This window comes from Pezoporus occidentalis, unplaced genomic scaffold, assembly GCF_034315485.1.
Source record: "Pezoporus occidentalis ecotype Australia unplaced genomic scaffold, CSIRO_AGI_Poc_V1 ctg158, whole genome shotgun sequence".
Lineage (NCBI taxonomy): Eukaryota > Metazoa > Chordata > Aves > Psittaciformes > Psittacidae > Pezoporus > Pezoporus occidentalis.
Genome location: NW_026913404.1, coordinates 1,579,590 through 1,597,636, shown reverse-complemented (window position 1 = coordinate 1,597,636; position 18,047 = coordinate 1,579,590). Strand labels below are relative to the sequence as shown.

Here is an 18,047-nt window from a genome sequence, read left to right as displayed (position 1 = left end):
CTGAAGCCTAGAGGCAGGTCCAACCCCTCCATTACCGCACTGAAGGAAAGAATACATGTGAGTTACTTGAAAACTCAAGAGCTTTTTCATCTCTCCGTGTTGCTGAACCCAAAGGTGGAACCATCGCACCCAAGGCAGTTCCCCATCAGCAGAGCTCACAGCTTGAAATGGCATGTCAAGCTGGGACAAAAGTTTACAGGTGAATGCAGCACAGGTTTTGTGTAGTGATGGGACATACATGGGTGCAGTGATGTGCTGAAACACAGTCATACAGGCTGGAGCTAAACTGGCTGGTGTTAGGGCACTTCCTTGTACTCTACAAAATTAATTGGCATTTTGCACCTCACTTCAAAGAAAGCAGACACAGCAGATGGTGCTTTACCCCTCCTGCAGAACTGTTAGGGTGGTGCTGTGACAGTCAGGGAGGAGGTGGTTGTTCTCAACACATCCTTCTCCCAAGGGATAAGTATGTCCTGATTTTTAGGACCTGGTCCAAAACCATTTCTCTGTGTTATGCAGGAAATCTGTTCTGGTCCTCCCTGTGAGCTGAGATACATCTGACCTGTGAGACTTCCCATGAAACTGGGCCCAGTGCCCAAGTCTGCGTTGCAGTTTCAGAGCTAGTTTTCCATGTTATTCCCTATATTGTAGGGTGAAACAGAACACTGACTTAACACCTTGTGTACCCAGAACCAGGGCACATGTCACCTGCCTTCCAGAACAGCCACCAGGTTCAAGCCATGGTTAGCATTGCAGCTTCATGTACCAGGCTTGAGCAGCAGCACCTCTGGAGGCAGTGGAAATGAACACTCTGAGCACTTGAGCTTTCCTCTTGGGGTTGTCTGTGCATAGCAAGGCGTGTGCAAAGGTGAACAGATCCATGAAATCTATTCTAAATTGTTGTTAACTCCTTGTTTTCTGGAGCTCCAGGGCACAGGAGCTGGCTTGGCATTGTTGATCACTCTCTCTGTTGGTGTTTTAGGTAAGGTTTCAGCTCAGGGTTAGGCACAGGCTTTGCACAGAGCTGGACCTGAGCCTCAGCTGCCCTGAAATAGTGGTGAAAGATGTGGGTAGGACTTAAATCACTCCATGTTACCATGTTGGAGTGTGTGGAAAAGCCATGAGCCTCTTGTCACACCAGCACAGGGGAAGGGTACACAGCCAGGGCAGCGGAGCACAGTGCACCCTGAATGGAATGGAACAGAAGGCTTCCCAAAGCATCTTCTCAGCTCAGAATTGATTTATTCCCAAATATGTACACATTGTCCCTCTCAGCTCGGCATTTCTCCAGGAGGTTTCTCCACAGAGGTCCCTGAGTGATCTGAGCCCTGCTCAGTCCCTGAGCCCTGAGTGCAGCAGCAGCATGTCACAGTGTGGGCTCTGGCTGGGGTGTGGTAGGGAGAGGGGGCAGTGGCTGGAAGGGGCTCAGGGGGCGGTTGGCTACTGGACCACCTGCAAACCTGGCACCTTCTGGAGAGTTGCTGGGTCTCTGCCACATACACGAAGGCATCACCCAGCACCTCTGCTTCCAGCAGCTGCCTGTCAGAAAGGTGAACTGCTAGGGATGGACCCTGCCTGCAGCTGGGACATTGGGAAGACGCATCCCCACATCCCAAGGTCACACTGATGACACAAGCACAAGACCCAAGAAGTGCAGCTTGATCTTGAGAGCCAGAACTTCGTATTAAAGCAGTCTTGGTGTAACACCAAGACACATGTGCTGGAGACAGTCCTTGTCATGCAGTGCTGTTCCTCTTATATTCACCCTCCCACTCCTCCTCCCACTATCGTGAGGGCTCTTCATTTCCCAAGGTTTTTCTAGGTGGTTCCATGCATGTGCCTTGGGATGCTGGTCTCTTTGATAGAGAACAGGACTACCAAGCAGTTCAGGCATGCTTGGCCAGCACCAACCTGTTATTGAGGGCAAACAGCACAGGTTGCACTCACTGCCTATGATCTGCTCTGAAGTGCCTGGGTCCATAGCATCACTCTCATCTGAGCAAGGAATCAGCAAACCTCTCCTTGTCTCTCTGGGATTTCGTAGGAACCTGCAGGCTGGGCTGTATTTAGGCAGGTGAAAAGAGGCTGCTGTGAATCCTGCCCGAGTTTCACCTCATCCTCCTGGGATCCCTGCCAGAGGCAGACAGAGAAGAGCTGGTGCTGAGAGCAGAGTCCTGGAGCCCTGGCTGCAATGTTTACCCACAGTGCCTCAGGCTGTGACAAGAGCAGAGCTCCAAGTGGTCAGGATGTGCCTGGTGTGGGACAGGGTCTGTGCAGAGCGCGGTAACCCCATGGAGATCACAGGAGGGAGTCCTTGTCGCCAGGATGGTGGCAAGTCACCCATGAACACAAGAAGGGCTGGTATGTGGGATCTGCCCCCTCCTCCCTCCTTTTTGCATTTCAGTGCTTCCTTGAGGCTCCCCCAGGGCCTGGATGAGCAGGGACATGGCATATATCCTTCAGCTTTCAACACAAGTGAATCTTGACCCTCCTGTGCTGCTGATCCAGAGGCTGCGGTCCTCCTGGGCTGTGCCAGGTAGCTCAGGAGCTCTCCTCAACCCAGCTCTCCTCAACCCAGCTCTCCTCCCTACGACAGCCAGACAGGGCCCAGGCAGCTCCCTGTAAATCCATGCTGGCCAAAGGAACCACTGGGTCACCTCGTCACTGTGGCCAGGCACCTCACACGTCCACGACACAGCTGGGGGAGTTAGTCCGGATGGCATCGGAGATCATCTTGGCTCCCGACTGGCCAATCTGGTTTCCCTGCAGGCTGGGAGCAAAGAGGAGTTCAGGTTTGGGCATGAGGCAGAGCAGGATCCTTGATGAGTATGAGAGATGTTCCCAGCTTTATACCAGCATCCAGCATCATCTGTACGCTCCCCATACCACCCAGGGGCTATTCTGGAGAATGCCTCTGGGGGGAGCTGAGCCAGACCATTCTTGTGATATTTTAGGGTGTATTTTGCTTTTGGGTGGCTCTTTGCCACAGAGGCAGCACCAGAGAGGGACTGTGAAGAAATGAGCTGAGTGGGTATGGTGCTTGGGAGGAGCACAATGTGTCCTTGTCCCTTTCCCCACTGGGGAGGTCCCTGTAGGACAGCTGGGAATGGGCAGTGCCAGGAGTGAGAAAGGTCCTGTGACGGTTCCTGTTGTCTCTGCCATCCCTGCCTCACCATCCAGTGCAGTGGCCACTTACTTGATGTAGGTGAGGCCATGGTTTCCCTTCAGAGCAGTGGCGATGCAGATGGCTCCGTCCATGCCCAGGGAGTTTTCCTGAAGGCTGCAGGAAGCGGGAGGGTCAGAAAGCCCCAGCCAGGGAGATGTGGCTACCAGGAGGCAATGCATGTAGTGGGCATTGGGAAAAGCCCCCAGCTCAGGGGTTTGCCTCACTGAGAACTGCTGGCCTCCAGGAAGGTCTGGAAAGGCTTGCTCTGGCTCACCCCAGGGAGCAGCATACTCACTTGAGCCAGCAGAGGCTGCGGTTCACCTGCAGCGCATTGGCCATTGCCTTGGCCCCAGCCACCCCAATGGAGTTTCCCCGCAAGCTGCAGAGAAAGGCAGGCGGTGAGGAGTGACAGCCATGGGGGGCAAGAGGAGGTGGGAGAGGTGTCCCCATGCCAGCAAGTCAAGGGACAAGACAAGTCTGGTAGGTCTGGTAGGATGCTGAGTTAAAGACCAGGGTCCTGGACACCTCCAGGGAGCAGTGTCACAGCCATGGGGACTTGTTGACCCCACCAAGCACTTACTCCAGGATCTGCAGGCTCTTGTTGACCATCAAAGCTTCTGCCAGGGCTTGGGCACCAGCCGTGCCAATTGAAGCCACCTGCAGGCTGCAAGAAAGCAAGGACCTTCAGTACATGTCGTGAGGGCCATGGTGTGTTAATTGGACAAGCTAATTAGACAGACTGCAATGCCAGGCCCCCGCCACAGCCTGGATACTCACTGCAGATGTGCCAGGGTTGTATTGAACTTCAGCGCAGTGGAGAGGGCAGCCATTCCCTCGTCTCCAATGGCATTCTCCTGCAAGCTAAGACATGCAAGTGCCAATCTCCCCATGGTCCAGGCATCCAGGAGTAGGGAGAGGGGCAGCAAGACAGGGCACAGTGTGCTAGGCTTTCCTAAACAGCATGGGGGACTCTGGGCCACATGCATTTGAGCATCCCCAGCCAGGTACAAGTGATGAAAACACAGGATGGACTGGAGCACGTGGAAGAGGCAGCAGGCAAAACCACCTCCCCTGGAGCAATGTGAGGGCAGAGTCCTTGTGCAGGCCCCTGTACAAAGATGCTGCCCAGGACCTGTCTGCCCATGTCCCCACTTACTCGAGGCTGGCCAGGCTGCTGTTGGACTGTAATGCTTGTGCTAGGGCTGCAGCAGCTTTTGCCTGGATGAAGTTCCACTGCAAGCTACAAACAGAAGAAAACAACAGGTAAAGCTTAGGATGGCAAGAATGCCCCTGTCCCTCCAGGCTCAGCACCCACCCATTCCCATCCAGTGTGGCAGAGGCCAGGAAGTGACCCATGTGTAAGACATGGTGGCTCCATCCGGATGGCATGGCACACCTCCCGTGGAAGGGTGACCCAAGGAAGCCATTCTCACAGACTAGAGGGGCTGAGGCCCAGGAGCAGTGTCCCTGCCCAGCATTCACGCAAGCAGCTTCAAACCAAGCCAGGTCTGAGGGGAAACTCACTGGAGGGACTTGAGTGCCCGGTTCTCCTTCATCGCTAAAGCGATGGCCTTGCCGCCCTCATCGTACAGCAGGTTGGCTGCTAAGCTAGAGGCAGGGGACAGAGGACACAGGTCACACACAGAGTTTGGGACAGCTCCAGTGACTGTGCAGCAGCATTCATGCCCTTCTGTGGGTCAGGAGACTTACTCCAGCTTCCTGAGGGTGCTGTTGGTCCGCAGGGCATGAGCAATGGCAGGACCCCCTTCCTTGCTGATGGAGTTCTCCCGCAGGCTAGGGAAAGACATATGGGGCTGTCAAGGCATGACATTGCCTGTTTCCCACTCCTTGTCCCCTGCCCTGAATCTGAGACCATCTACTGTAATGGTGGCAGACTGCCTGCCTTGCATCCCCATCAGCATCTGCATCTCCATTCCCTGTGCTTCGTACAGCTGTGGGCACTGCTGGCCCATCAGGGCTTGTTCTCAGCCTCCCATCGTGCTGCCATCATTTCGCTGCAGGACGTGACTGGATACTGTCCCAAGGGAAGAAATCTAACTGTGGAGAGAAGATGCTTACAGCTGATGGAGGGAGAGAGTCTGCTTTCAGCATCCCAGAGTACTTGTAGAAAAAAACAGGCACAAACCCAGGTTGCTGACAAGTTTCTGTGTCACAGCAGTAGCTTTTGGCCAGTTTTGGTCACTTACTTGAGGTTGATGAGTCCTTTGTTGGAGCAGAGAGCTGCTGTCAGTGCGGTGACCCCAGCACTGCTGATGGAGTTGCTCTGGAGACTGAGACAAATGGGGGAAGATGTGAAGATGAACCAGTCCTGGCATTGAAGGTAGGCTGTGGGGTCGTGTTTGGGGTGAAAAGTGTCACATCTCCCAGCCACAGGAGGTGTGGAGGCAAGCCAAGGCTAAAGCACCAACTTCTGAAGCAGCCAGGCCAGGATCAGCACTCCCTGCTCACCACAGCAGCACTGGCCCCACTGAGCAGAAGTGGGTTTGCCAGTGCTTCGGACAGTATTGTCTGGCCATCACTGTGGCTGCCAGCTCAGCTGGACATGTGGTTCCTGTGGATTTTGTGTCCTTGTCAAGCCTTGGGAAGCCAGTGATGGACCTTGGGTACAGCAGCTCATGGCCAGGAGCCATCAGCTCTCTATGCTGGGTGAAAGGAGCAATCCATTCTGGCTGCCGTTCCCAAGGGGGATGAAGGTCCCACCATCCCACCCTGACTCTGCTGTTACCTTCTGTGTCAGCTAATTCCCACTGGGGAACAGCCTTTGGGAGAAGGCCCAAAGCTACTAATATCCTCCAAAAGCAGAGAAAAAAATCATCATCTGGGTTAGGATTAACTCCTTCAGTGGCAGCACTGTCTGACACTGCTCCCTGGTGCTCCAGCCATATGCCCCTGCAGGGGATGTGGTGTGGGAGAGATGTGGGAAGAGTCTGGGGCTGTTTGAGGGGACTGTGAAAGGTGGGAGATGGTGGTGGAGTGAGAAGGCTGGGACCTACTCGGCAAGCAGGAGACAGGGCACAGAGGGGAGCTTACTCGAGGCTTTGCAGGCTGTGGTTCACCTTCAGAGCTTCGGCCAAGGCAACCGAGCCATCGTCTCCTACTGAGTTGCTGGATAGTCTAAGACACAAGAGGAAGAGCATTACTGGCACTCATGCTGTAACCAGCTCAGATCTGCTGCTAGAGGATTCATCTCCCCCAGGCTCTTTCTGCTCCAGCAATAAGCATGAACTTGCTGCAGTCTCATTTCCAGACTACATGCACCTCTGTTATTGTACGTTGGATTTGAGCTGAAGTAGTTTTTAACATGTACCCACAGGGCCTGGAGACCTGCTGCTTGCCTCTGCTGGAAAGAAGACTTGTCCTCTTGGTTCTTCATGTGGCTCCCTGCATACCCACAGGTATGAAGAGTATCTCCACAGGGTTGCTCCAAAAGTAGCTCTGTGGTCCTTGCCCCCCTTCACCCACACGAACACCCTGGGGCAAAGCTGGCAGAGCCCATCCTGCCTGTGCTACATGGCCTAGCCCCTGCCCACAGATCTCTGGTGCTGGTGTCACCATCCCTCCACCTCATTGTGCTCTTACATCAGCTCCTTCAGGCTGCAGTTCTGCTTCAGCGCCTCTGCTATTCTCCTGGCACCATGGGCTCCGATGGCATTTTTCTGCAGGCTGTAAAGGTGAGGAAGGTACCTGTGAATGTCAGGTGCCACATCCCCATCAGTGGCACCTCGGTCTGCTCAGTGGCAGGGAGGGGGGACAGCAGGTCCCAGACACTCACTGCAGGGTCGTCAGCCTGTGGTTGGTAAACAGGGCCTCGGCCAGGAAGGTGGCACCTTCCTCCTTGATGGTGTTGTGCTGCAGGCTGCAAGGGGAGAGAAGCAGGGCAAGGGACTGTGAGGGGCAGTGGCCACCACTACAGCATTTACTTGCCCTTGTCCTTGACGTGAAAAGGGCAGCTGGCCCCCAAGCATCCTTGCCCAGGGGTCTCACTCCCTTCTCCCCCATGAAAGATATCTCCTTCCATGTAACAACACCCTGTGAGCTCCCATGCGAGGGATGGACCTCAACCTCAACCTGGACCCACTGAAGCTGACGGGCAGGAGGATCCCAACATCTCTGGCCCAGGGCTGCCTGGTCTCTGCTTGCTGCACTCATGCTTGCTGCCCAGTACAACTGAACCAGGTTATGTCCAGGGTCTCCCCATATGCTGGCCTTGGGGGTGGGGAAAACCGTGATGAGACTGGAGAAGGCTTGTCCTGGGGATCTGCCCCCAGAGGTGCTGCAGAAGTTGATACTTACTTCAGGGAGAGCAGGACTTGATTCTGTTTCAGCGCATCAGCCAGTGCTCTTGCTCCAGTGGGGCCGATGGAGTTGTTCCGCAGGCTGTGGTGAGACACACAGAAAAGCCAAGATTAGCAAAACCAGAGTGGCCTGTGCCCAGTTTAAGGCAAATGCCTTCACATGGCACAGTCTCTGGCCCTGCTGAGCTCGGACATCAGGCCGGGAGCTTGCAAGAGTTATGTTCACCTATTGAGCAGCAGTGGCTTTGGGGCTGAAGGCCCTCCTCAGCTCAGTCAGGCTGAGCGGGATCCAGCCCCACTGCAGCCATGATAGTGGTTCCAGGTGGGGAATGTATGTGACAGGAGCTGGTAAAGGGGGATCACTTACTCCAGTGCTGTCAGGCTCCTGTTCACCAGCAGTGACCTGGCCAGTGCTTTGGCTCCCTTGTTGCTGATCTGATTTTCTGCCAAACTGCCCAGAAAAAGGAAAAATTGGGTGTTTTCAGGGTGGGAGAGAGGATCCTGGCATGTCCTAGAATGCAGCTTGGATGGCTGAGCAGAGGAAAGTCATGAGGAATGTTTGATTCGAGGTACAACCATGCAAAGTGGTAGATGCTCTGAGGTCTGCTGTCCTGGGGTGGACCCCAGGCAGGGCATTGCAAAGACAGGGTGGAAGGGGAGTTTCTAGACTTAAAATTCATTGGTGTTCTGAAAAGGGAGCTCAGATCACAGCATGGGAGACTCTGCACAGCCACTTCAGAAGGGTAGGGAGGTGGGAACAGTGGGGATCCCTCTGTCTGGGGCAAGGCAGAGCCTGTTCCTTCTGTATGTCAGGTGCTCCGTGCAGAGCCTCAGGTGTCCAGCAACCAGCTGTACCCTTGGAAAGCAGTTTGTTGGAATAATGCATGGATTTCTGCACCAATTTTTAGGAACAGCGAGGAGGCAGTGGTCCTTGGAGGGCTGAGTGAGAGAGCCTGCCCAGGCACCGCAAGGATGTGAGGGTAAGGTCACCATGCCTGGGTGCAGGAGATTGTCTGGGACTGTGCTTGTCAACAGTACCCAGGGCAGCCAGTGTGAGAGACATCCCTAGAGGACCCCCACCCTGGTTTTGAGGTGCCCCAGCTCTGCTCTGCATCCACAGAACAGCCTATCTGCCCTGGGCCAGCTCCCACCTGAGCTTCTGGATATGGCAGTCCTTCACACTCAGCATGCTGCCAAGCAGCTCCATCACATTGTCCTTAAACCGGTTATTGTCCAGCCTGGAGAAGAAACAAAGGAAGAGCAAAATCAAGTGTTTGGAGAACAGAGTGGAGAAAAATCTACCTTCCTGTGACATCTGCCCATCACAGATGGAGAAACTCCAGCAGAGAGGCAAAGCTGATCCATGGCCAGCCCTAGGGAAGCTCTTTGCTGACAGACAATGTTGGTGGGCCCCTGTCTCCCACTGACACCCAGGATTTTGAGTCACATCCTACCATCCCTGTTTGCTTCCCCTGCAATCTGACCAGGACTCACCTGAGGTTGTGGCAGAACAGGAGCTGGGAGAGAAGGCTCTTACAGACATTGTAGGTGAGGCAGTTGGAGAGGTTCGTCTCCTCCATGCAGACATCAGAGACCTGCAGGAGATAAGCCAAGGCAGAGCAGTTCACAGGGGTGAGCATCCCAGCCAAGCTCTCATTTTTCATTGCTTCTTCTACCGTCTTGGTGACCTCCGTGTGCTGGATTTCATGGAGGCAGTGCATGGTGTTCACTGCCCGCGAGGAGATGGCATGGTCAATGTTCAGGCAGCCCTGGAGGAAGCTGACTGCTTGGCTCCTGAAGCTGTTGTGCTCATCCTTCACCAGCAGCCACCCAGAGAGCAGCTTGTTCACCTGCGGGGACAGGAGCCCGGAAAGGAAGCGCACAAAGATGTCCAGCTGCCTGTCCTCTGCCTGCAGCGACCTCTGAACAGCGTTCTTGAAGTGGTTGAGGAAACCCAGCTTGGGCCAGGACATCCCGCTCTCCGTGAAGAGGTCAAATATTGCCCGCTTTGCAGCTGTGTAGTAATAGATGGCTGCTAGAAACTCCTGTAGGGTTAAGTGGGAGAAGCAGTAAGCTGTGAAGGACTGCATCTCCTCTTTGAGCAGGAGCCGGCTGCACAAGCTGGTCTGCAGCAAGGAGAGGTCAATGCCATAGGCCTTCATGTCCTGCTCATAAAATACGTATCTCTTTTTCAGCAGCCCGTAGAAGGCCAGCCTGCCCAGGCTGCCCACTATCTTCCTGCTGTTGTTCACAGCCTGCTCGATCCTGAGGGTTTCTCTTGGCTTTTCTGGCCAGTTGCTGCTCAGAGCGATTTTAAAATAGTAGGAGTAGATTTCTGAAAGGGTCTTGGGGACACCAGTTGTTTCTTGGGGTTGATCAGTGCTGTGTTTTAAGTAATAACCAATTGAGGAACCACAAATCCAGCAAAAGCCAGGAACGGTGCACATGACGTGTAATGACCTGTTAGCCCTGATGTGATGCAGGACTTGGCCAGATAGGTCTTTGTTGTCTAGGAACATCTGGTCCAAGAAGTCCTTCATCTCTGCAGCTGCAAAACCTCTTATCTCTGTCATCCGGTCAACAAGGCCACCAGGGATTTGGCTGGCTGCTGTGGGCCGTGCCGTGACCCAGATGGAAGCCTTCTGCAGCAGGTTGCCACGTATAATGTTGGTGATCAGGTTATCCACTTGGATCTCCTTTTTGGGATCAGTGCATACTACTGTGTTGGAGAAATCCAGAGGAGTCTTGAACTCATCCAAGCCATCGAGGATCAGCAGGGTCCTAGCGGCTCCCGCCGAGATGCAGTTGGGCTCAGTGATGTGAGGGAACGCCGAGCAGATGAGCTTCTCAGCAGAGAGCTTCTCATAGGTGTTGAGCTCCCGGAACGTGAGGGGCAGTACAAAGATGATGTCTCTGTTGATCTCCCCTTTTGCCCAGGTGTAGACAAACAATTTCACCAGTGTGCTTTTGCCAATCCCAGCAACTCCGATGGTGACAGAGATCCGAGGTGGGATGCTGAACTTGGAGAGAGGGAGGAAGAGCTTCTCCAGAGGAATGCTCTTGGATACATTTTGTAGTCCTTTAGTGGCTTCGATCTGCAGGATGTCATGCTCCTTCTGCTGGATATCAGTCAAACCTTCCACCAGCAGCAGGTTTGTGAGCCGCTGGAGGGAACCCGTCTCCAAGCCATTCCCATAGTAGCTTTGGAGACTCTCCAGGTGCTTCTGCACCATGGGTTCTGCACAGAGAAAAATGAAATGGGAGGTTGGGCTGAGGAAGAGGATGGTAACCACAAATGCAATTGAGATATGCTTCACTTTTCTGCCATGCCCAAGCAGAGGGGAAACCTCACAGAGCTGTTACATTCAGACAGGAAGGTATGTGCTTGAAGGGCACTAACAGGCTTAAATGGCACTGATCAGCATCAACCCATTGGTCCAGGAGCCCGTTTAAGCTCAGCCCTGGGCATTCAGCCACTACCTGAAGTATGTTGCAGGAGCACTTGTCTACGGTGCTATTATGCCTGTGCCTGCTATGGACCTTGCTGATCTGGACCTTGGTCTTGGACTTCATTGCTCTGCACTTGCCTGGTGGCCATTGGGCTGTGTCTGAACCCATTTGCCCTGACTCGATCTGACCCTGACCTCTGGATTGACTTCCCAGCTTGACCTCAGCCATGCCTCATGGCCGTGAATTTGTCTGTCGAGTTGGAGTCTTGGCTGAACCTGGTGACCATCTCTGACCCTGTCCTGCTCACCTGGCTCAGGTACAACAGCTGCTGGTACAGTGTATTTAAACCCTTCAGCTAAGGCTGGACAATCAGAGAATGGTGCTGCAGACACTAGCCAAGGACGGAGCCTTCCAACCAGGAGGAAAACCTTATATGGCAAGAGGGTTGCAAGGAGAGCATGAAGTTGATGTAGGCACATCAGATGGGGTCAGGGCTGCCCAGACCGTCCTCTTCCTGCCATCCCCCTGTTCCCAGCCCAGTTGCTGGGACTGAATGGTGTGATCTGGACATTGAGGACATTAAAGACTCCTCAGGCTGCCCATAGAAGTGTGCTGAAGGTAGCAAGGGGCCTGGAGGAAGGTCCCTCAGACATGGCAGAGAGCCCTTGTCACCCCCTGGCTGTGTCCTTCCCTAGCAGAGACCCTGCGATGGCACCATCACTTGCATGGACACTCCCATCAGAGCTGTAAATGCTTCCCAGCTCTGTGCACATCTTGTGGTGCTCCAGCCAGTGGCCATAGCAAGGATGTGTGTGCAGACACCCCTCATTGTATCCAAAGTAGACTGCCTACCGTAGACAGTGATGTAAAGGTAGAGCTGGGAATTGGTGGTCTCGATGAAGGTCTGCAGGGACTGGGAAGCGAAGCTGCCCTTGCCAGCCAGGAGGTCCACCACAGCCCTCACTTGCTCGGGCAGGGACCTCGCCTCCTGCGCCCACTCTGCCTCCTCTGCTGTGAGCAGGTCCAGCCGCCGCAGGTAGCAGATGATCTCCTCCAGGAATTGTGGTGAGATGGACCTCACCAGCTGCTTGCGGTAGCGGTTGATCCAAGCCTCTGCGGGGCAGGAGAACAGGGGAGTTGGGCCTTGAACAAGCTCTGGGCACGTTGCTCAGGGGTGGTGGGGAGAGGCAGCTGTGGGGCATCTATTCTGACTCCGAAGGTAGTGTGGGGAAACCAGAGACCTCCAGAGCAACCTGCCAAGGCCCTTGAGAGGATGGTACCCCAAAGCAGTGCAGGCTGTTTTGTCAGGAGCTGCTTGGTCAAGGCAGCAGCTATCAAAATTGGTGTCAAAGAAACCGAAGAGCACAATCATGAAATAACATTGTCTCCTGGAAACCAAGCCCATGCAAAGATAAAAGTCTGAGCAAGATAATTTCTCTTTGGGGACAGCTGTTCCCCTGTGCCAGCAGAGCAGTCCCCAAGCCCTTGGAATAGGAACTGCTGTTGCCCTCACGCATTGGTGCCCACCTTGTCCCAGTTTTTAATATGAAACTCCACCAAGATGATGGATCTCTGGCTGCCTGCCACCACTCACCGTCCATCAGAGGCCTCCTGTGATGTGGTGATCCCTGGGTAAGGAGCACTGTGTTGGCAGCAGCACGGCCGTCCCATGGACTGCCCTGTGTCCACCTGGCTGATTCACAGCATCAGTTGAGGCTCCTCAGCCTTTATCCATGTTCCTGGTGGAGGAAGAGGAAAAGGATCAAGATCAACATGGAAGGGAGCCCACCCTGAGCTAATGTATCATTGACTGTGGTTGAGCCAAAGGTCCATTCATCAGTTTTGGCTAAGAGCAGAGTCTCTGGTGCTGTGGACCTGACAGGGACAGAGCCAGGACTGTCACACTGCAGCATCTTTGCCTCGTATGCCATGAACTTGATGCCTTCATCATCACCACTTATGCTGGAGCCTTTCTAGGGCAGCGTGATTGCATTAACTACCCTGATGATGTCCCTGTGTCATCTGTGGGTCACCCAGCAAGCACCCGAGTGCCACCAGAGGGACAGCAGGGCTGTGAGCCACTCATGCATTTTCTTCTCTGTGTTGTGAAGGAAGTTGTGGGGCAGCAGCAGAGTGATGAAGAGCCTGTTTTGGTTTTGAACCAACCTCACCACCATCCAGAGCCTCCATCAGGGCTTGCTGAGCACAGCCAACACCACATCCTGTTGTAGAGCTCTGTAGATGCTTCAGTTTCAGCAGTGGAGCTGCTGAAAGTGGATGGCGGTCTCCAGGCAATGTCTCACACTGGTGAATCATTGCTTGGACGAGGAGCATTTACCTGATCCTTCCCCTCTGGCAGCTGCCAAACCACACTTAGGGCTTGGTGTTTTAGTTTTAAGAAGTTTGTCCTCTCACTGGGTCCAACTGTTTTTTGAGCAGAGATGGAGAGAGAAGTGCCTCCATGCCTGAGGGTGCCCAGCTTCACCTATGGCTTCTCTACCAGCCCCAAAGTCATCTCCAGGAGCTGGCCGTGTCCAGATGGAAACTTCTCAGCCCCAGGCGCTGTCTGAACACAGAAACAATGCAAACACAGTGTCTCATTGCCCTTTGTCTCCTGGCATGGCACCCTTTCCTCACCTCCACTTGGCCTACAGGATGCTCTAGATCACTCACCCCATGATGGTGGTCAGAGACAAGGAGTTCCCCGTGCTGCCTTTGCCCAAACCCACTCCTGAGTAGGACACGGGCACTGCGGAGGCTTCAGTGCAGGTACAAGGGAGAAAGCACAAATGTAGCTTCACCAGGGAAACTGGGTAGAATTTCTGGCTCATGGTTAGGTCCATGGTGTCAGGTTAAGGTGCTTGGAATGTCTCCATTGCAGACTGTTCTGTTCATCCTCCTGCAGCAGGTCCATGCTGGGGTTTATTTGTCCCACAAGAAGCGCGAGGGTTCAGCCCCCAGCAGCAGTGCAGGTGGTGGCCAGGCTGCAGGAGTGAGGACCAGGCACAGCATCTCCCAGAGCTGAGTCCCACAGACCACACTGGCTGACCTCCCATCATGCCCCTTCTGCAGCACCTCCTTTGGAGGGGGTTAAGTGTTCAAGGGGTGACACTGGCCCACCCCAGTGCCCAGGTGGGTTCACACATGACAAGCCCTGATAGAGGTGGGGGGGTGCTGATGTAGTTGGGTCTGCACTCACCACCTTTCCCTCCAAGAGGGAAACCTGGGTCCTTTCACTGTTGCTCGACTGCCCAGCTCTGAGCCCCGGTTTCACATGTGGTGGAGGTACGTGCTCCCCTGGCAGTGGTGGTGGCCCCACAGCAGAGCCTTTTTCTCCACACGAGGGCTGTGCAGGGCAGCAGCAGCAGCTCACCTTGCTCTTTGCCCTCAGCCAGTGGCTTCATCAGTTGAGATACCATCAATTAAAGGAGCTTGGTGAGTAATACACAGGGAAATTTTCACCTTTGATGTCTTCTTGTCTGTAACTGGCCTGGAAAGTCCAATTAAGTCTAAGCAGCCCCCGGGTCTCTCATCTTTGCTGTGCAACACTACCAAAATGAAAGGGGGTTTTGCTGCTTGCAGCAATGTTACCGGCAGCCCTTTCTCTGTGAACCAAGGCTGACAAGAAAAAGCCCTTTGGTAGGGGGAGGCCTGCTCTAAGACCGGAAAGTATTTGATGGTGTCCTCCCACGCCACTTCAAAGTGTGATCCTGCTACTAGAAACCAGCAGCCGCGGGTCACCTCGTACAAAGGCATCTGACCAAGAGAATAAAGTAGCGGAAGACATAAAGCAGCAAGAGAAATACTGCAGTGGCTGCGATTTTTGTCCTGCTTCCAGTAGAAGTTTCGGGGGCAGCTCCAGGACCACCCAGTGATGCTGGAGGCTGCAACCTAGGAGAGTGAAGGGCGTGATCAACTCTACAAGAGCTGTCTGAAGGGTAGTGGCCAGTCGAAGCCAATCTCTGTAACAGAGATCCAAGGTGTCCCCAGGCTGTGTCCCAGCCCATCCCGAGGCTGCTGGGAGGAGTCATCCTTGGGAAGCGCCACACTCTGTATGCCTGAGACTGGAAAGCAGTGTCCGTGTCCATCCTACATGCACGGAGCTCAGCCCTGGCTCTGCACCTAGTGCTTGGCCAGGAGTAAGCAGGGGCAGGTGCTCAGCCCTGCCCCACCAGCAGGCAGAGAAACAAGTGATCCAGCAGTGGCTTGTGCTGCTTGTGTCCCCAGGGGCACCGGGGCAGGAACCTGGAGGGTGGGATGAATGGCATCTGCAAGCCCCAGGGACAGATTTTGTTTCCAAGAACTTGGCATTGATGCTTTTTTTGCCTGGTGTGGTCCAGAAGCCCAGCCAAGGAGAAAGTCCTCCCATCTGAGGATGTCCAGTCAACGCTGATGTATTCTTCCAGCAGCTTCTCTCCCATGTCCCACCATCCCCACATCCAACCATGCCTGTGAGCAGAGGCTGAAAATCAGTGCCTATGAGCCAAAACCACCACGCTGAAAGGCCCCTGACCGTGTGCACAGAAAACCCTCTGTGTTTTCCACCATGTGCATCTTGTTCCAGGGTTCAAACTGCCTGGCACCAACACCATAAAACACAGACTTAGATGTAGCTGCTTCAGCTACATCTCTGCTCATCTTCAGCTACATCATCTTCAGCTCATCTCTGGCTTTAATTACATACATGTGCTTTTGCTCCTGGAAGTACAACATGGACAAAAAGCAGTTTGCCAAGGAATCCAGGACAGAGTGTCAGTCCTGGGATGCCCACAGCATGGAGGTGCCTGGACACAGCAGATACTTACTGCCTCTCTGCTCTACCTGACCTTTCAGATCTTCCTCTTGGCAGGAGGTGGGTTTGGTTTTCATAATGCAGCCATTCCCTGCCCAGACAGATCCATCACCCTGTGCCTTGGGACTCTCGTGAGAACTTGGCACCATCCTGTGCCAGAAGCCATTTATCTGATATAATAGCAGCATCATTAGCCAAGCACCTGAAGGAGCAGAGAAATGCCCACTCCACTGCAGCTCACAGAAGCCCTCAACCCAGCCATTGCCTTCTCCCTGTCCCAAACCTTCCCCCTGTTCCAAACAGCGGGGCTTGCCCATACAGCCGGTTCATCAAAGGTCCCCAGTCTGGGGTGATGTGTCTGAGTGCAGCTTGAGCCCCAGCAGCACAGCAAACACTTCACCCTGCTCTCCCTCCCCTAGACATGGGAACAGAGGGAAACCAGCCCCATGAGACCTTCCCACCACTTCCTGGCATGCCAGGTTTCCTCCAGGGAATCTTGGGCTCCTTTACTGACACATCTGCAGAGCTTTTCTGCACTTCTGCCATACAGCCAGCCTGAACTGATCCCCTTCCAGGGCTGCGCGCAGACATTTGCCAAGCCATCCCCTCCAGCCATCCCTCCGAGCTGAGCACACCCCAAAGCCAGGCTGTAGCTGCCGCCTCTTGGCAGAACTGAAAAGATTTCATGTTATTAATTTGTGTTAATTAAGCAGAGTGATGAAGGACCCCCCAACTTGGACATGAGCAGGCAACGTGCGCTTGCAGCCGCCCAGAAGGCCAATGTATCTTGGACTGCATCCAAAGAAACATGGCCAGCAGGTCAAGGGAGGGGATTCTGTCCCTTTACTCTGCTCTGGTGAGACCCCACCTGGAGCACTGTGTGCAGTTCTGGTGTCCCCAGTACAGGAAAGACACAGAGCTGTTGGAGCAAGTCCAGATAAGGGCCACAGAAATTATGAGAAGGCTGGAGCACCTCTCCTGTGAGGAAAGGCTGAGAGAGCTGGGCTTGTTCAGCCTGGGGAAGACTTCAGAAGACCTTCTTGCGGCCTTTCAGTTCTTAAAAGGGGCCACATCTTGCCCATTCTAGGGACCTCTGCCCAACAGCTCCTGGCCCTGCCATGTTAGCTCAGCGACTCCATTTCACATGGCCATCACAGCAAGAGGTCTGCAGCCAGTTGTGCCCACACAGGAGGCCGGAGCAACACCTCCCCTTCTCCCCCTACCCCTCCAAAGCCCCACCACAACCTTACCTCGGCCTTGTGCTGCCTCTCCCAGGTCTGTGTGGGAGCAGGAGAGCAGAGAAAGCATCCTCAGCACGGTGGGAGGATGCAGCCCCTCCGTGCTGCTGCTCAGCCCTTTATCCGCAGAGCTTTGCTTCCTCCTTGCCTGTATGCTCAAGTTCAAGGTAGAAAATGGACCCCTCTGGTTGGTGGCTCCTGCCCCTGTGGGACCTGTGGATGTGATGGGACCTGGCGGCCAGGGTGATGTTCAGGGCAGCACCAGGGGAAGGTGGGTCCGGCTTCCCCAGACACCTGCCACCGGCTGCTGTTCAGCCTGGTGGCTTTTTCTCTCTTTCAGTTTGCTCCTCACCCCTTCCTGCACTGTGGGTCTCGCTCAGCCTTCCTTCCTGTCAGCACAGCACTGCTGCCTATGCAAATCGATGCAGCTATCTATCTCCTGAAAAGCAGCAGCCCAGGAACTGCCCGTATCTGTCTGACTCCTGGGGTCTGTCCTGCTGGGGTGCTCTGTGCGTGACCGCTTCCCAGCCATGGCTGCTTTCTCCAAAGAAAGCCGTAACATCAGGCTCAACAGGACCCAGATTACAACGAATTCTCTTGAACAGAAAGCAGGAGCTCTCCCGGCCTGGGAGAGCAGAGGGTTTTGATACATAACCCCCTCATGGCCAGTGCCATGCAAGGGGCTGGTGTTGCATCAGCTCTGCCCTTCACTGGGCCATGCATGGAAACATTTCCACAACTAAATTCAAGTTGTACCTTGAAAGAGCAGAATAAAAGGCTGGGAGTAAACTTCCCTTCCTCCAGAGTCATTGTTCTGCCACTGCTGAATTCCTTCTCGAATTAGGAGTTTATTCTGAGAAGGTGGATCACATCACACAAAGGACCACTGTGTCCCACCTGAGGAGCCAGAGCCACCACAGCACTGGGACCGGCGGGATCTCCCCTCCCCAGCTCTGCTCAGGCAAGTGGTGTTGACCAGTAGTTTGCATTTGTGTTCTACAAACCCCTTCATCTGTAAATCCTAACCCAGGTTTTGCTGACATTTAGGCAAATCCTACTGGTTCTGAGATGCTGAGCTGGAGGCG

General features: G+C 54.2%; 1 protein-coding gene across 3 annotated transcripts; it reads right to left on the bottom strand.

The window, feature by feature from the left end:
* Nucleotides 1-1,220: 1,220 nt before the first annotated feature.
* Nucleotides 1,221-17,493, bottom strand: NLRC3 (NLR family CARD domain containing 3). Of its 3 annotated transcripts, none has more exons than XM_062611881.1 (19): nt 16,975-17,493; nt 12,527-12,671; nt 11,785-12,045; nt 8,977-10,720; nt 8,634-8,720; nt 7,850-7,933; nt 7,481-7,564; nt 6,960-7,043; nt 6,767-6,850; nt 6,218-6,301; nt 5,374-5,457; nt 4,877-4,960; nt 4,691-4,774; nt 4,323-4,406; nt 3,944-4,027; nt 3,747-3,830; nt 3,462-3,545; nt 3,197-3,280; nt 1,221-2,770 (listed from the first exon to the last, which is right to left on the bottom strand). In XM_062611881.1, exons 2-19 carry the CDS (start codon nt 12,531-12,533, stop codon nt 2,680-2,682), a joined length of 3,282 nt encoding a protein of 1,093 aa, XP_062467865.1. In that variant the 5' UTR covers nt 12,534-12,671; nt 16,975-17,493; the 3' UTR covers nt 1,221-2,679. The 3 variants fall into 3 exon arrangements, 1 of the variants encoding a protein (XP_062467865.1); XR_009963470.1 differs by having other exon boundaries at nt 2,707-2,770; nt 3,197-3,326; XR_009963471.1 differs by lacking the exons at nt 1,221-2,770; nt 3,197-3,280 and having other exon boundaries at nt 3,491-3,545; nt 3,944-4,020.
* Between the last annotated feature and the right edge of the window lie 554 nt (nt 17,494-18,047).